The 13323-nt window shown below is 42.3% G+C and overlaps 1 protein-coding gene across 1 annotated transcript in view; it reads left to right on the forward strand.

The window, feature by feature from the left end:
- cdkl5 (cyclin dependent kinase like 5) overlaps positions 1–8691 on the forward strand; it is a gene marked incomplete at both ends in the record, with an annotated part of 99292 nt that extends 90601 nt beyond the window's left edge. The window contains 6 exons of the mRNA XM_084337085.1: positions 694–799; positions 5704–5830; positions 6102–6207; positions 6823–6945; positions 7835–8065; positions 8287–8691. Of these exons, the coding sequence (XP_084193211.1) occupies positions 694–799; positions 5704–5830; positions 6102–6207; positions 6823–6945; positions 7835–8065; positions 8287–8691 (1098 nt within the window). The remainder of the gene's footprint in view (positions 1–693; positions 800–5703; positions 5831–6101; positions 6208–6822; positions 6946–7834; positions 8066–8286) is intronic.
- Positions 8692–13323: the final 4632 nt, after the last annotated feature.

A 13323-nucleotide genomic window follows, 5' to 3' on the forward strand; every position in this document is an offset into this window, starting at 1 on the left:
AACAAGGTGTTCCTTGTTTTGAGAACATCCTTGAAATGAAATGAAAAAACAACGCCATTGGCAGACCTTCTGTATTGCTTCAAGACAAATAAGATGCAAACACGTAGTAATACAAGGAAACATGCCCCAAGATGGAGAATTATTTTGCAGTGCAGTCCTGCACAAGCATACAGGGTTTGAACATAAAGCACACTCCTTCTCGCCACCTTCTCTCCTCTCTCAGCCTACTTTTAGAGCCCCTTGTGCTTTCATTCTCCTGCAGCCAATGTACATCCTAACTTCAAGGCCACCTCACCTCCAACCAGCTCACTGAAAACAACCAGTAGCTCCGCTTACTGCTGGTCTCCATAGCTTTCCCTGTTGCCTACACAGATCAACAGCTTCTCTGCACGTCTCTATGTTATAAATGTAGCGTCATGGAAAGTTTCCAAGATTGCTCTGAATGTCATGTGATGCGAGGCAGCTTGTAGATAGAGAATGAAGATCAAATTAGTGGTGCTGCGATTAATTGGGATTGTGTGTGTGTGTGTGTGTGTGTGTGTGTGTGTGTGTGTGTGTGTGTGTGTGTGTGTGTGTGTGTGTGTGTGTGTGTGTGTGTGTGTGCGTGCGTGCGTGCGTGCGTGCGTGCGTGCGTGCGTGCGTGCGTGCGTGCGTGCATGCGTGCGTGCGCATGCGTGTGTGTGTGTGTCTCAGGTGGGAATGTACCACGATCCCCACGGTGAGGACGGAGGGTCATCAAAGGAAAACCGCATGATCTTCAGTGAGTCAATGCCTCGGAGAGTAGGCAGCTTCTATAGAGGTAAGGAGGTACTGTAGGACACAAGTCCACAAACACTTGAAGAGGGCTGTGTCAGATTAAGGTTAGATAAGTTGTTGTGTAAGATCCTTAAGAACTTCTACTCATGCACAATAGAGAGCATCCTGACTGGCAACATCACCTCCTGGTTTGGGAATAGCACCGCACACGACCGCAGCAGACTGCAGAGAGTGGCCCGCTCAGCCTAACGCACAATTGGAGGTGGGCTTCCCACTCTCCAAGACATTTACACCAAGCGTTGCAGGGCTTGAGAATAACCAAAGACTCTAGTCACCCAAACAACTGCCTCTTTGCACTGCTGCGGTCAGGCAAGCGCTACCAGTCTCATAGCCAGTACAGAGAGACTCCGAAGAAGCTTCTATCCCCAGGCCATCAGGATGCTCAATGACTCTATCCAACCTATCCATCTACACTCATTGCACACACATCCACATGCACACACTCACAAACACGCACCTTAACACTCACTTTAAACACTTTAAACACTACATCATATGTATCTATTTATTAAAGAGATTTGAACTACATCCATACCTCATTTGCATTTTGTACCTTGCCTTTAAAAAAGAAAGTTGTACCTCATTGTCTGTATGTTATACCTCATTGTCTGCATTTATACTTAATAGGTTGTACTTTAGTTTGTATATTGTATAGTGTTTTTCCTCTTTTCCTTACTTTTTTTACTGTATGAAGCACATACTCAGGGGCTCATACAGAATTAAGCATTTCACTGTAATGTACATGTAGCTACTTTATACGTGACAAATAAAAGCAAACTTGAAACTTGATAAGGAGAAGGGGTGGTTTAGGTTAGCGTTCGGTTAATGGGTAGGAAAAGTTAAAGCTCCAATAATCAAATTACATTTTTGTAATACTTTCTAAATGATCTCCTGCTATCAGAGGGTGTCATTGATCCATGGTTTCCTTAAACAATCCAGAGCGAAGCGGCCAGTATGTCGTAATTGCATAATTTCTGCTCTGTGTTAACAAAGCTGGCCCATCCCTTAGCTCCACCTCCTTCCACACCATGTCAGATTGAAAAGCAGTTTTGTGTTTGTAGGTTAAAGGATAACTCCACTATTTTGGGAAATTAGCTTATTTAACATCTTCCCTGGAGTTAGACAAGAAGATGCATACCTTTTTTGTCTCTGTGCGTGCATTTTAGCTTTGGGAATAGATGCTCCGTTAGCATAGCTTAGCTTCATCACTGGAAGTGAGGCAGGACAGTAGCCTTACAGTGCCTTACAGTGTATTGCAAGGTCTGACATTGACCAAACTTGATATGCATGACCTTGGTGGGCTCTAGGTCAACTCCTGAAAAGGGGGTCAATGTCAGACTTTGCAATCAAAAGTTAGGGGGCTAATAACCCTTGCCATAATTTCAGTGCGCCCCTAACTTTTGATTGCAAGGTCTGACATTGACCCCCTTTTCAGGAGTTGACCTAGAGCCCACCAAGGTCATGCATATCAAGTTTGGTCAATGTCAGACCTTGCAATACACTGTAAGGCACTGTAAGGCTACTGTCCTGCCTCACTTCCAGTGATGAAGCTAAGCTATGCTAACGGAGCATCTATTCCCAAAGCTAAAATGCACGCACAGTGACAAAAAAGGTATGCATCTTCTTGTCTAACTCCAGGGAAGATGTTAAATAAGCTAATTTCCCAAAATAGTGGAGTTATCCTTTAAGTATTTATTTAATATTCGCTATTGGCCATTTTGGCCACTGCTACCTGTCTGCTATAACCAGGAAATGCCCAAGTATAGCTAACTCTTGGCTGAAGAGCTACTTGGAAAACAGACAGCAATGTGTGCAAATTAATGACACTGTGTCAGGATTTAGGAAGGTCACCTGTGGAGTACGTCAGGGATCTGTGATAGGTCCAAAACGTTTTATACTTTATAATGATATTTGCAATGTTGCTGAACTGTTAAAGTTTGTTATTTTTGCAGACGATACAAATTGATATTGCTCAGGAAGTAATTTAAAGGAACTTCTGTTTGATATTGAAAGAGAACGGGAAATTCTCAAAACTTGGTTTGATGTTAACACTTTAACTGCCGAAAACGCCGGAACTCGTCATTCCCCGCCATGCTCATGTTGCCGAGGACGCCGGAACTCGTCTTTGATATCAATATTTCAAAAATCTGTGATCGGAATCATATTTCCCCTCTGCAGCCTTGACACACAGTTCTGATCTCCTCTCAATCCTCTAGCGGTTCAAGAGCGCCATCTGGTGGCCGATCGGCAGATCGAAAAACCGGATGTCAACCTTTAACCCGGCAGGACTCACTCCATATGTGGTCCGGGCACTCGCTAATGTTAGAGAGACTCAGTCTTCACACAGTGAACATCGATCGGTGGAAATAACTCGAAAAAACAACATGATTTGGACGTATATACTATTATACAACCTGGAAATAGATCGGGTATTTCGACATCCCATAATGGAAAAAATTCTGTTCCACGCTGATCGCCCAACGGCCCGAGGAGACTGGGGTGAGTTTTAGCGTTATATTCTAACGTGTTCTTTACTAACTGCTATGATGAACATATGACCCACATTAGATGAATGGTATAACGTTGCCCACGGAATTATAAACGCCCTCTCGCCCATCCGGTTAACATCAGATGACGTGTAGTAAATTCTAGAAGTATGTCCAATTGAAATTTTTGATCTCGCACAGATTCCTACCAAACTGTATTTCATCATCAATATAATGCATTTGGGGCTATAAATCACGTTCTGGAGAAAGCTGCAGAAAGAGATGAAAACATACTTATACTTTAAACCATATTTTAGTATGAATATGTGAATGAAAAAGTTTAACGTTGCTACACCATGAACAATACATATAGGACCTTGAATGGGCCCTAATAATGGCAATCTAGCAATAGAATTAAAAAAGTTATAGCCCTGCAAAGAAGGGGAACTTCTCCATGTTAAATAGAGCTGGCAACGGATGGTATATCATGAATTTAACCTTAGGCAATGTTAATAAATTGTCTCTCAATATTAAGAAAACAAAATGTATGGTTTTTGGTAATCGAAAAGAAATAGAGGGGGATATCAACTAAAATAATGTACAGAGCTAAAGCAAAGTTACTCCTGGATGGTGTGTAAAGGTTTCTTTCAATAAATGAAAGAAAATATTATTTGAGAGACATTTGTAAATTTACTGTTCAAAAAGCTAAGAAAGGAATTAAAAGGAGATGTATTTCTATTGTTGGAGTTAACTTGTGGAACAATGCTAATATACATTTAAGAATGAGTAATTCACTTTTGGTTTTTAAGAAAATGGTTTGTATAGCTATTTTTGAAGATTACAAATGTGAATAATATTTTTTTGTTATTTTCTTTTAGAATACTGTTTTGGAGTCTTCATTTAGTTAAGAATATAGGACAGGCATGTCCTATCGATTTGAATATGTTAGAATCGATTATAATCGAAATTAATCGAAATAGAAAATTATTATTATTATAATTTTTTTTTATTTATTTTTTTTTACCTATAGTCCATTCATGCTGAGTGAATCAGTTCCCCCAGCCACATTTGTGTATTCAAAATGTTTTGTGGGAATTAACTGATTAAAATGTATTGAATCGTGGTCAAATGAAGAGATTTCATGATGCATTGAATCGTTGCCTGAATAATCGTAATCGAATCGAATCGTTGTGAGGTCGCATCGTTACACCCCTAGTGATGAATAAAACTACTACTACTACTACTACTACTACTACTACTACTACTACTACTACTACTACTACTACTACTACTACTACTACTACTACTACTACTACTACACACCAAGATTGTTGATTGATACAATCAATGTATCAAACCTTAGCTAGTGTTAGCTAGCTAGATATAGCTAACATCAGCAAACTTACACACTTCATTTTTCAGTTAACGTTGGCTATAAGATCGTCCGGTTACGGCATTGTTATTTATCTTGTTTATGTTTTCATCAATAGACTGAAGTAAACAAAGCATTGTATAATTATTTGCGCCCAGTAGCCTACATGGATTGCGTTCGCCCAGTAGCCTACATGGATTGTGTTCGCCCAGTAGCCTACATGGATTGCGTTCGCCCCCAGGAGCCTACATGGATTGCGTTCGCCCAGTAGCCTACATGGATTGCGTTCGCCCAGGAGCCTACATGGATTGCGTTCGCCCAGTAGCCTACATGGATTGTGTTCGCCCAGTAGCCTACATGGATTGTGTTCGCCCAGTAGCCTACATGGATTGCGTTCGCCCAGTAGCCTACATGGATTGTGTTCGCCCAGTAGCCTACATGGATTGTGTTCGCCCAGTAGCCTACATGGATTGTGTTCGCCCAGGAGCCTACATGGATTGTGTTCGCCCAGTAGCCTACATGGATTGCGTTCGCCCAGTAGCCTACATGGATTGCGTTCGCCCAGTAGCCTACATGGATTGCGTTCGCCCAGTGGCCTACATGGATTGTGTTCGCCCAGTAGCCTACATGGATTGCGTTCGCCCAGTGGCCTACATGGATTGCGTTCGCCCAGTAGCCTACATGGATTGTGTTCGCCCAGTAGCCTACATGGATTGCGTTCGCCCAGTAGCCTGGATTGTGGTTGTTGGCGTGTGATGTCTGTGAAATCATGGGCTCTGTTTGGTGTACTTTTGTGGGGACAGACAGACAGAGCCTGTTCTGGACGGCTGCAGCCCATGTGGGGCTACGCCATAACCTTTTTCTTTTTTAAACTGAGTTCAGAATGGAGTAGAAAAATTAACAATGGAAAGAAATGTCTTTAACAACAAGGAGGCATGTTTTGAGGAAGCATGGTACAAAAAGTGAGTATGTATAATATACAAATGTTTCCTCTCTCCTCCACCTCTCTTCTCTCCTCCGGTTCACTAGTTCCCTCTCCCAGACCAGATAACTCCTCCTCTTTCCATGAAGGGGTAGGGCAAGGACGCGGGCCAGTTGCACCAGGAGACCCTGTTGCCATGGCCAACCACTCTAAACGCCAAACTGCCTTCGACTGGTGAGAATCATGGTCAACAATTATGATATGTGGGCTTCTTCGAATGCGTAACAAGTGTGTGGCCGGCCATGAAAAAAAGTAGAAATATAGAATCTTATAAATATTCCATGTGAATATGGTCACTTTTTTCAACAATGTATTCTGTATGTTTATTATGACTAACATTTAATTGAATTCATGCACCCAGCATTTTGTGAAGTTTATCACTTCTCATCATACATACAAAAGTCATATTGGATTTGTTAATTAAAATAAATGAAATGCTGTGTAGGACTACTGCTGAAGCCATGGTCATGGGTCCTCCTGAGCCTGTCAAAGAGAAGGAGAAACAGGGCTTCTTCAGAGCCATGAAGAAGAAAAAGAAGAAGTCGCAACCAGTAAGATCCTTCTCACTCACCTCATCACCAAGGCCTCCTGTGCTTTGGAGTCTTCTGTGTACAACAATGTATTTTATTATTATTATTTTATTCTTAGGCTTATTTTATTCTTTATTATTAGGCAATTTTTTGTTATTCTTATTCGTGATTTGTTTGTCTACCTAAATGTTTACTGTGAGCGATTTGTAGTGCCAAATTTCCCTCTGGATGATTAAAGTATTTCTATTCTATTCTATTCTATTCTATTCTATTCTATTCTATTCTATTCTATTCTATTCTATTCTATTCTATTCAATGTGTTATATCACAATAGAGAGCTACCAGTAACTAGCTTAGTAGTGGCATTGGCCTCATATCATTAGCATTGGCCAAATATATATATATCATAGTTACCATAAAGGAAGGGTATCTGTTGCTCAGTAATGCTCAGGCTCTTTTATGATCAATTATTTATATGTGTATTCATTTATTAACCATGAGTGTCTGTTGTTTTTAAGATGTTAATAGTTAATTAAATAGTTAATTATAAGATATTGCAAATATTGAGCGTTTTGGATGTCAGGTATTGTGTGCTGTTGAAATATGAGTGTCGGCTGTACGTCCTCTGCTCCACAGACAGACATGGAGGACGGCAGGAACCCCAGCATCAGGAAAAGCCTTTTCCCTCTCTTTAGCTCTAAGAATAGCTTAAAGCACAACTCAGCAGTCAAAGTCCTACCTGTAGTCGCCTCGCCCATGGTACAGCACCAGCCTGCCGCGCCCTACCCTGCCTCGCCAGTAATCTAACCTCCACACTATCGCTGCATGATAACTCTCATAGTGCATTCACACCGGGATCACCTGGATTTGAAATCCTCTCAAGTACTCTGCAATCAATTGCTTGATTTGTTCATTGATTGGCTGACAAATGCCAGGTCCATGTGTCCGAACTGGAAGGATTTCAAAACATGTGCAGTATTTGCCCTGGTCCGATGCTGCACGGCATTATGTGCACACAGTATGTCTTGCTTGTCTTGATTTCAATTGCAATCGCGTTGTGCATCTCACCTGCAGCGGGGTTGTGCATTGTGCGTTCATAGTGTGCTGATGTACTCATGCACATGTTTACATTCACACTTTTCAGATGATGTGCAACAGTCGTAATTGTAATTGTGTGCTATGTAAGTGTAACACAGACACACACACACATACACACACACACACACACACACACACACACACACACACACACACACACACTGTACATAAACACAAACACACGTGTGCACACACATGCATGTACACAAATAAACAATGCACTGTACGGTACTACGTGTGTTAAAACATACACAGAAGTCGTTGTCGTCAATTGATTGTCGTTGTTGTCGTTGCTTTTTTGTCATCACAAATGGCCAGCTTGAGATGCATCCCGTGGGCAGAGGGGTGCATGAGGAGCCTCACCGGGACCATGCGTCTGCTGGGACCCTCTGAGCGTGGTGTCTGTGTTGTGGCCTGTAAACTCTCTGTGGTTGGACTGGTGATAGACCTGTCTGCCGACAACGGTCAGATGAAATTACACTGTGTCGATCAGGACACCAGACGGCTAATAGTACCCTCCCCACCCCTTTTTCTTTGTTTGAAATGGTAGGTTCCTGGTAATGGGCAGGACCATCTGTCTTTACAGAGGGGATCCAAATCCTCTTCTCACCACAGCAGCCGTCGAAAAAACCGCGAGCGATCTCGAGACCGAGAGCGAGAGCAGAGCAGAGACAGAGACAGAGAACGAGAGAGGGAGAGGGAAAGAGAGCGGGATAGAGGGAGGGAGAGAGAAAGAGCCAGTGACTGGCCACCAGACAAGTCAGCTGACTCGCACTCTCAGGTAGGTAGGCAGGCTACTGCAGATGTGTTGGTTTGTTGGTTTGTCTGTTTGTTTGTTTGTTTGTTTTGTTAAAAGTCTGTATGTTCAGTAAGATTCATTGTACAGTATAGCTGATCACGTTATGTTGTGGATTAGCACACATGCCCAGTGTTAATCATCACACATAAACACATCTCTCTCTCTCTCTCTTTCTCTCTCTCCCTCTCCCTCTCTCCTGCCAGAGTCAGCCACTGAAGTCACTGCGCAGACTCCTACACCTCTCCCCATCTTCCTCTAACCAAGCCCAGCCTCCCCCTCCCCCTCAAGACCTGCGCTTCCAGCCCCCCCTCCCCGCTGCCCCCCAGCCCTCTTCCAAAGGGGGCTATTCTGAAGGCAGGGGGCATACAGACAGCAGGGGGCATTCTGGGGTGGGCAGCTCCACCCAGGCCAAGAGTCGCAAGGCCAGCTACCCTCTACCAGGACAGATTGAGTCCAGTTGGCACGTGTCTGCCTTACAAAGAGCAGAGGGGGCCCAGTACACCCCTGAACAGCTGGGCATCAAACCAGGGCAGAATGGACCCACCTTCACCAGAGCCTCCCGCTCCAGAATGCCAAACCTCAACGACCTGAAGGAGACGGCGCTGTAGAACCCCTAAACTGCAGCACCGCCTCCGACATGGTTCCATCTCCGCCCCAACCCACCCACCCACCCCAACCCGTTCCAGATGCAAACATTGCATTGGTTTGTATGTTGTTTGTTCTCCCGTTAGGACGGGAGAAGATACGTTGATCTTTTCCACAAACAGGAAATGTTCCTCTGTCTGCAGTAGCAGGGAGACACTGCCCATCTGGCCTATTCGCTGCCCTCTTCTGCTCACAGGTTGCTACTACAACACATCAGACATGACTTGTCAGATACAGAAGTGGCCAATGAATTCTTATGTTTTTCAAGTTCTGATATTTGATAATAATAATAATAATAAAAAAAAATATTTATATCAACATTATTAACTAAATAATTGTTTTAAATGCAATGACATAAGCTATGAATGATACAGTATGTACATGGGAATATCACAAAGTATTATAAAATTATTGTGTAAGAGCTTTAGTTTCGACACAAAAAGAAATGTATAGATATTTATGTGTTGATAATTCAATATTTCACGAAGAATATCTAACTGTGAATGTCTTTTTTGTTTACCACAAGTTAATATGTTATTTATAATGGTATAGCATTATTATTCAGTTAACTCTCATATTTTTTGTACAATTGACCTGTCTCAAACCCTGCCCTCTTTTCTTGATCCTCCAATCACAACTGTCGCTTACCTCGGACAAACCAAGTTTGTCCGAGGTAAGCGACAGTTGTGATTGGAGGATCAAGAAAAGGGGCAGGGTTTGAGACAGGTCCATTACGTTTTGAGGACGTATTGGAAAATATTCATGTCACAGAGTGGAAAACATTTATTTATGAGTCAGTAACTGAAAGGTACTGTAGAGGTTCCACTTTATAATAAATACCGCCCCATCTGTTATAATTGTGAGAGACACATTTTCCTCTTTTTTGTGCTGCAATTCGGACTCTTTTCTAGTACAGGTGGAAGAGGCTGAAAACCCTCCAGAAAAATACAAGTTAGAAGGTGTTGGTTGTGAACAGGTTTTTTGTGGTCGAACCCGTTCCTCAGTGAGGCTATTCATTTCACAGCGTGGCAAGCCCCACTTACACCATGTCTCGTCCTATGGTTCCCCGCTCGTTGCGTAGCCCTTTCAGAGGAGCACGCCCCCATACTTTGTACTCATGCTGTTGTCTGTTGTTGGCTTTCACAGCTGAGCGCTCCTGCTCTTTAGTAGGCCTGCGGCCATGGCTGCTGTCTACCACTGCGTTTACAGCAGGCAATGTGACTTTGCCCCTGGCACAAGATAGTTATGGCAGGGTTGCTGACCAGTGGTAAGTTGTTCATACATGAATACATTAATAACTCAGCTACTACCTTTTAGGATAGTCAAACGTTTTTTGCAGCATGCATACCTCACCTCCCTACTAAAATTGTACGTGTGTGTATGTGTGGTGTGTGAGTGTGAGTGTAAATGTGTGTTCGTTCATGTGTTTAAAGGTTGTGTTTAACGTTTTTTTTTTTTTTTTTATTTCAACATTTCATTTATGGCATTCCATTTTTGTTTTGTTTGTGTCATTAGTGTTACATGCATCATCATAGTGGAGAATGGATGTTATTTACTAGGCTGTTGCTGTTTGGTGATACAAGCCTCTGAACTGTATTAGAGAACAATTTACAATTTCTTGCCTCACTTAAATATACACTATACTTGTCCTTCCGTCCGTCCGTCCCGTCTTTCCCTATTAGGTAAAATGCTGAGGGAAAGTGAAGGTTTAATGAGTCCAACCAGACAGAACTGGGATTCAATCAGGAGTCGTACGTCTCTCACAATGATAAGAGGATATTGAGCAAGAATTAATCAATAGTAGTCCACTTAGCTGATTGAGAGCAATAATGTTTTGACTGCTTGTGGATGTTCTTAACCAAATCAGTGATGAGTTCAATTGGGACAAAAGAGGCTGTAGCTAATGCAAATAAATTGTAATTGTGTATGTTGTTTTGCAATACAGTTTTGAATTAGTTTTGTCCTTGAACATGACCGTGGACAGCTAACACCATCACAGCATTTGATGTGATATGGAAAATAATGACTGAATGGTTGAGGGCCTATATCTGATTAGATGTGCCATAGGTGAACATGTCAAGTATATTAGTTTGAAGCAAACTTTTCCTTTAGAACTGGACAATAATTCATGAAATGCCATTCCATATGATTCAGTAAAAAGTGGAGTCCCACTGCTGTGCAAATTGTCTTTACACAAAAATATACACAGCTCACCATTCTAACCAATGGTCATTCACATGCTTATATGGTTGTATGGTTAGAGGGAGAGGCTGTGAGAGATATGGGGTAAAGGGACTAGTGGAAGGAGACAGTGTTCAAATTTGAACTGAATTCTAACCCACTGTTTGGCAAAGTTACCTATGGCAACTTTAAAGTGACAGAGTGGTGACAGAGCTTGCCAGGGAGTTGAAGCCTTACTGTACGTTAAAGGTGCATATTATGGAAAATAGGTTCATCCTGATTTGGCAGTGTGGCTGGGGGGGGGGGGGAGTATGTACTCCTTGCCATTTGGCCTGGGTTTAAAGTCTTCAGATTAACATGCCCAAACAAGCTGCTTAGAATTGCTTCCCCTCAATGATGTCACAATGGGATGAATTGGCTTTGATGAATCAATTAGCTGTGTTTCTTGGAGCCGGGAACGCTGCTTACAAAAGTATTTAAATGTTGTTGTTTTTTTACTACTTTTGGGTGTGGGGTAGTCAGGCAGAGAAGGATATTTTAAATGTGTGCTTCATCCACCAACACGGCTGGTTTAATACAAGGGAAGAAAGAGGTGCTAGAAAATCAATCATTAAAGTTAAATGTAGACTAGTTTCACTTGAAAAAAATACACAACAAAGGTGTACCACATGGACGTTGTATTAAATTGTATAGCTGAAAGTATACTTAATGTCACCTTTAACAGACTTAATGCTTCTGCTTCGTTTTCAGCTCAGTGGGTTACTGGAGTCAGATTGAGATGAAAGCACCAAACTCAGCTGGTCACATACAGTCCTGATCAGATCTCACATACAGTCCGGATCAGATCTCACATACAGTCCTGAACAGATCTCACATACAGCCCTGAACAGATCTCACATACAGTCCTGGAACGGATCTCACATACAGTCCCTGAACAGATCTCACATACAGTCCTGAACAGATCTCACATACAGTCCCTGAAAAGATCTCACATACAGTCCCTGAACAGATCTCACATACAGTCTTGGAACAGATCTCACATACAGTCCTGGAACAGATCTCACATACAGTCCTGGAACAGATCTCACATACAGTCCCTGAACAGATCTCACATACAGTCCTGGAACAGATCTCACATACAGTCCTGGAACAGATCTCACATACAGTCCTGAACAGATCTCACATACAGTCCTGAACAGATCTCACATACAGTCCTGGAACAGATCTCACATACAGTCCTGGAACAGATCTGTCACATACAGTCCTGGAACACATCTCACATACAGTCCTGGAACAGATCTGTCACATACAGTCCTGAACAGATCTCACATACAGTCCTGGAACAGATCTCACATACAGTCCTGGAACAGATCTCACATACAGTCCTGGAACAGATCTGTCACATACAGTCCTGAACAGATCTCACATACAGTCCTGGAACAGATCTCACATACAGTCCTGGAACAGATCTCACATACAGTCCTGAACAGATCTCACATACAGTCCCTGAACAGATCTCACATACAGTCCTGGAACAGATCTCACATACAGTCCTGGAACAGATCTGTCACATACAGTCCTGGAACACATCTCACATACAGTCCTGAACAGATCTGTCACATACAGTCCTGAACAGATCTCACATACAGTCCTGGAACACATCTCACATACAGACCTGGAACAGATCTCACATACAGTCCTGAACAGATCTCACATACAGTCCTGAACAGATCTCACATACAGTCCTGAACAGATCTCACATACAGTCCTGGAACAGATCTCACATACAGTCCTGAACAGATCTCACATACAGTCCTGAACAGATCTCACATACAGTCCTGAACAGATCTCACATACAGTCCTGGAACAGATCTCACATACAGTCCTGAACAGATCTCACATACAGTCCTGGAACAGATCTCACATACAGTCCTGGAACAGATCTATCTTTGTTCTTAGACATCAATGTGTTTCCTAAAGCATCGTTTTTCATTCAGCTGTTTCCAACTTTTGACAGGGTGTAAATAGTGTATTTAAAAACTGACCATTCTACCTTAAAATGCTAAGAGTATCACAATAAAAGCCAACTGTAAATTTTTGAACTGCTCCTTTGGTTATTTCATACCTAACATATCACAGATGAACAGAACCAACTCTGCATTGTTGATGGGACGTCCCGTTTCTCTGTCTTTATTGAAGGAAATGGTTTGAAGATACAAGAACGCATGTTGGTCCAGAGCATGGCTCTAGCACACAACTCAAAAGCACCACGGAAATGGAGTTCACTACGTTAAATCACCAGTTACACGTAATACAAAACAACATACAAGAATGAGCACATTGTCTTCCTGAACAGCACTGAACAGCCCTATTTAGCTTCAGCACGCTGCTGACATCCATGTTATTCTTGCCAA

Source organism: Notolepis coatsorum, assembly GCF_963971535.1.
Source record: "Notolepis coatsorum genome assembly, chromosome: 20".
In the NCBI taxonomy this organism is placed as follows: Eukaryota; Metazoa; Chordata; class Actinopteri; order Aulopiformes; family Paralepididae; genus Notolepis; species Notolepis coatsorum.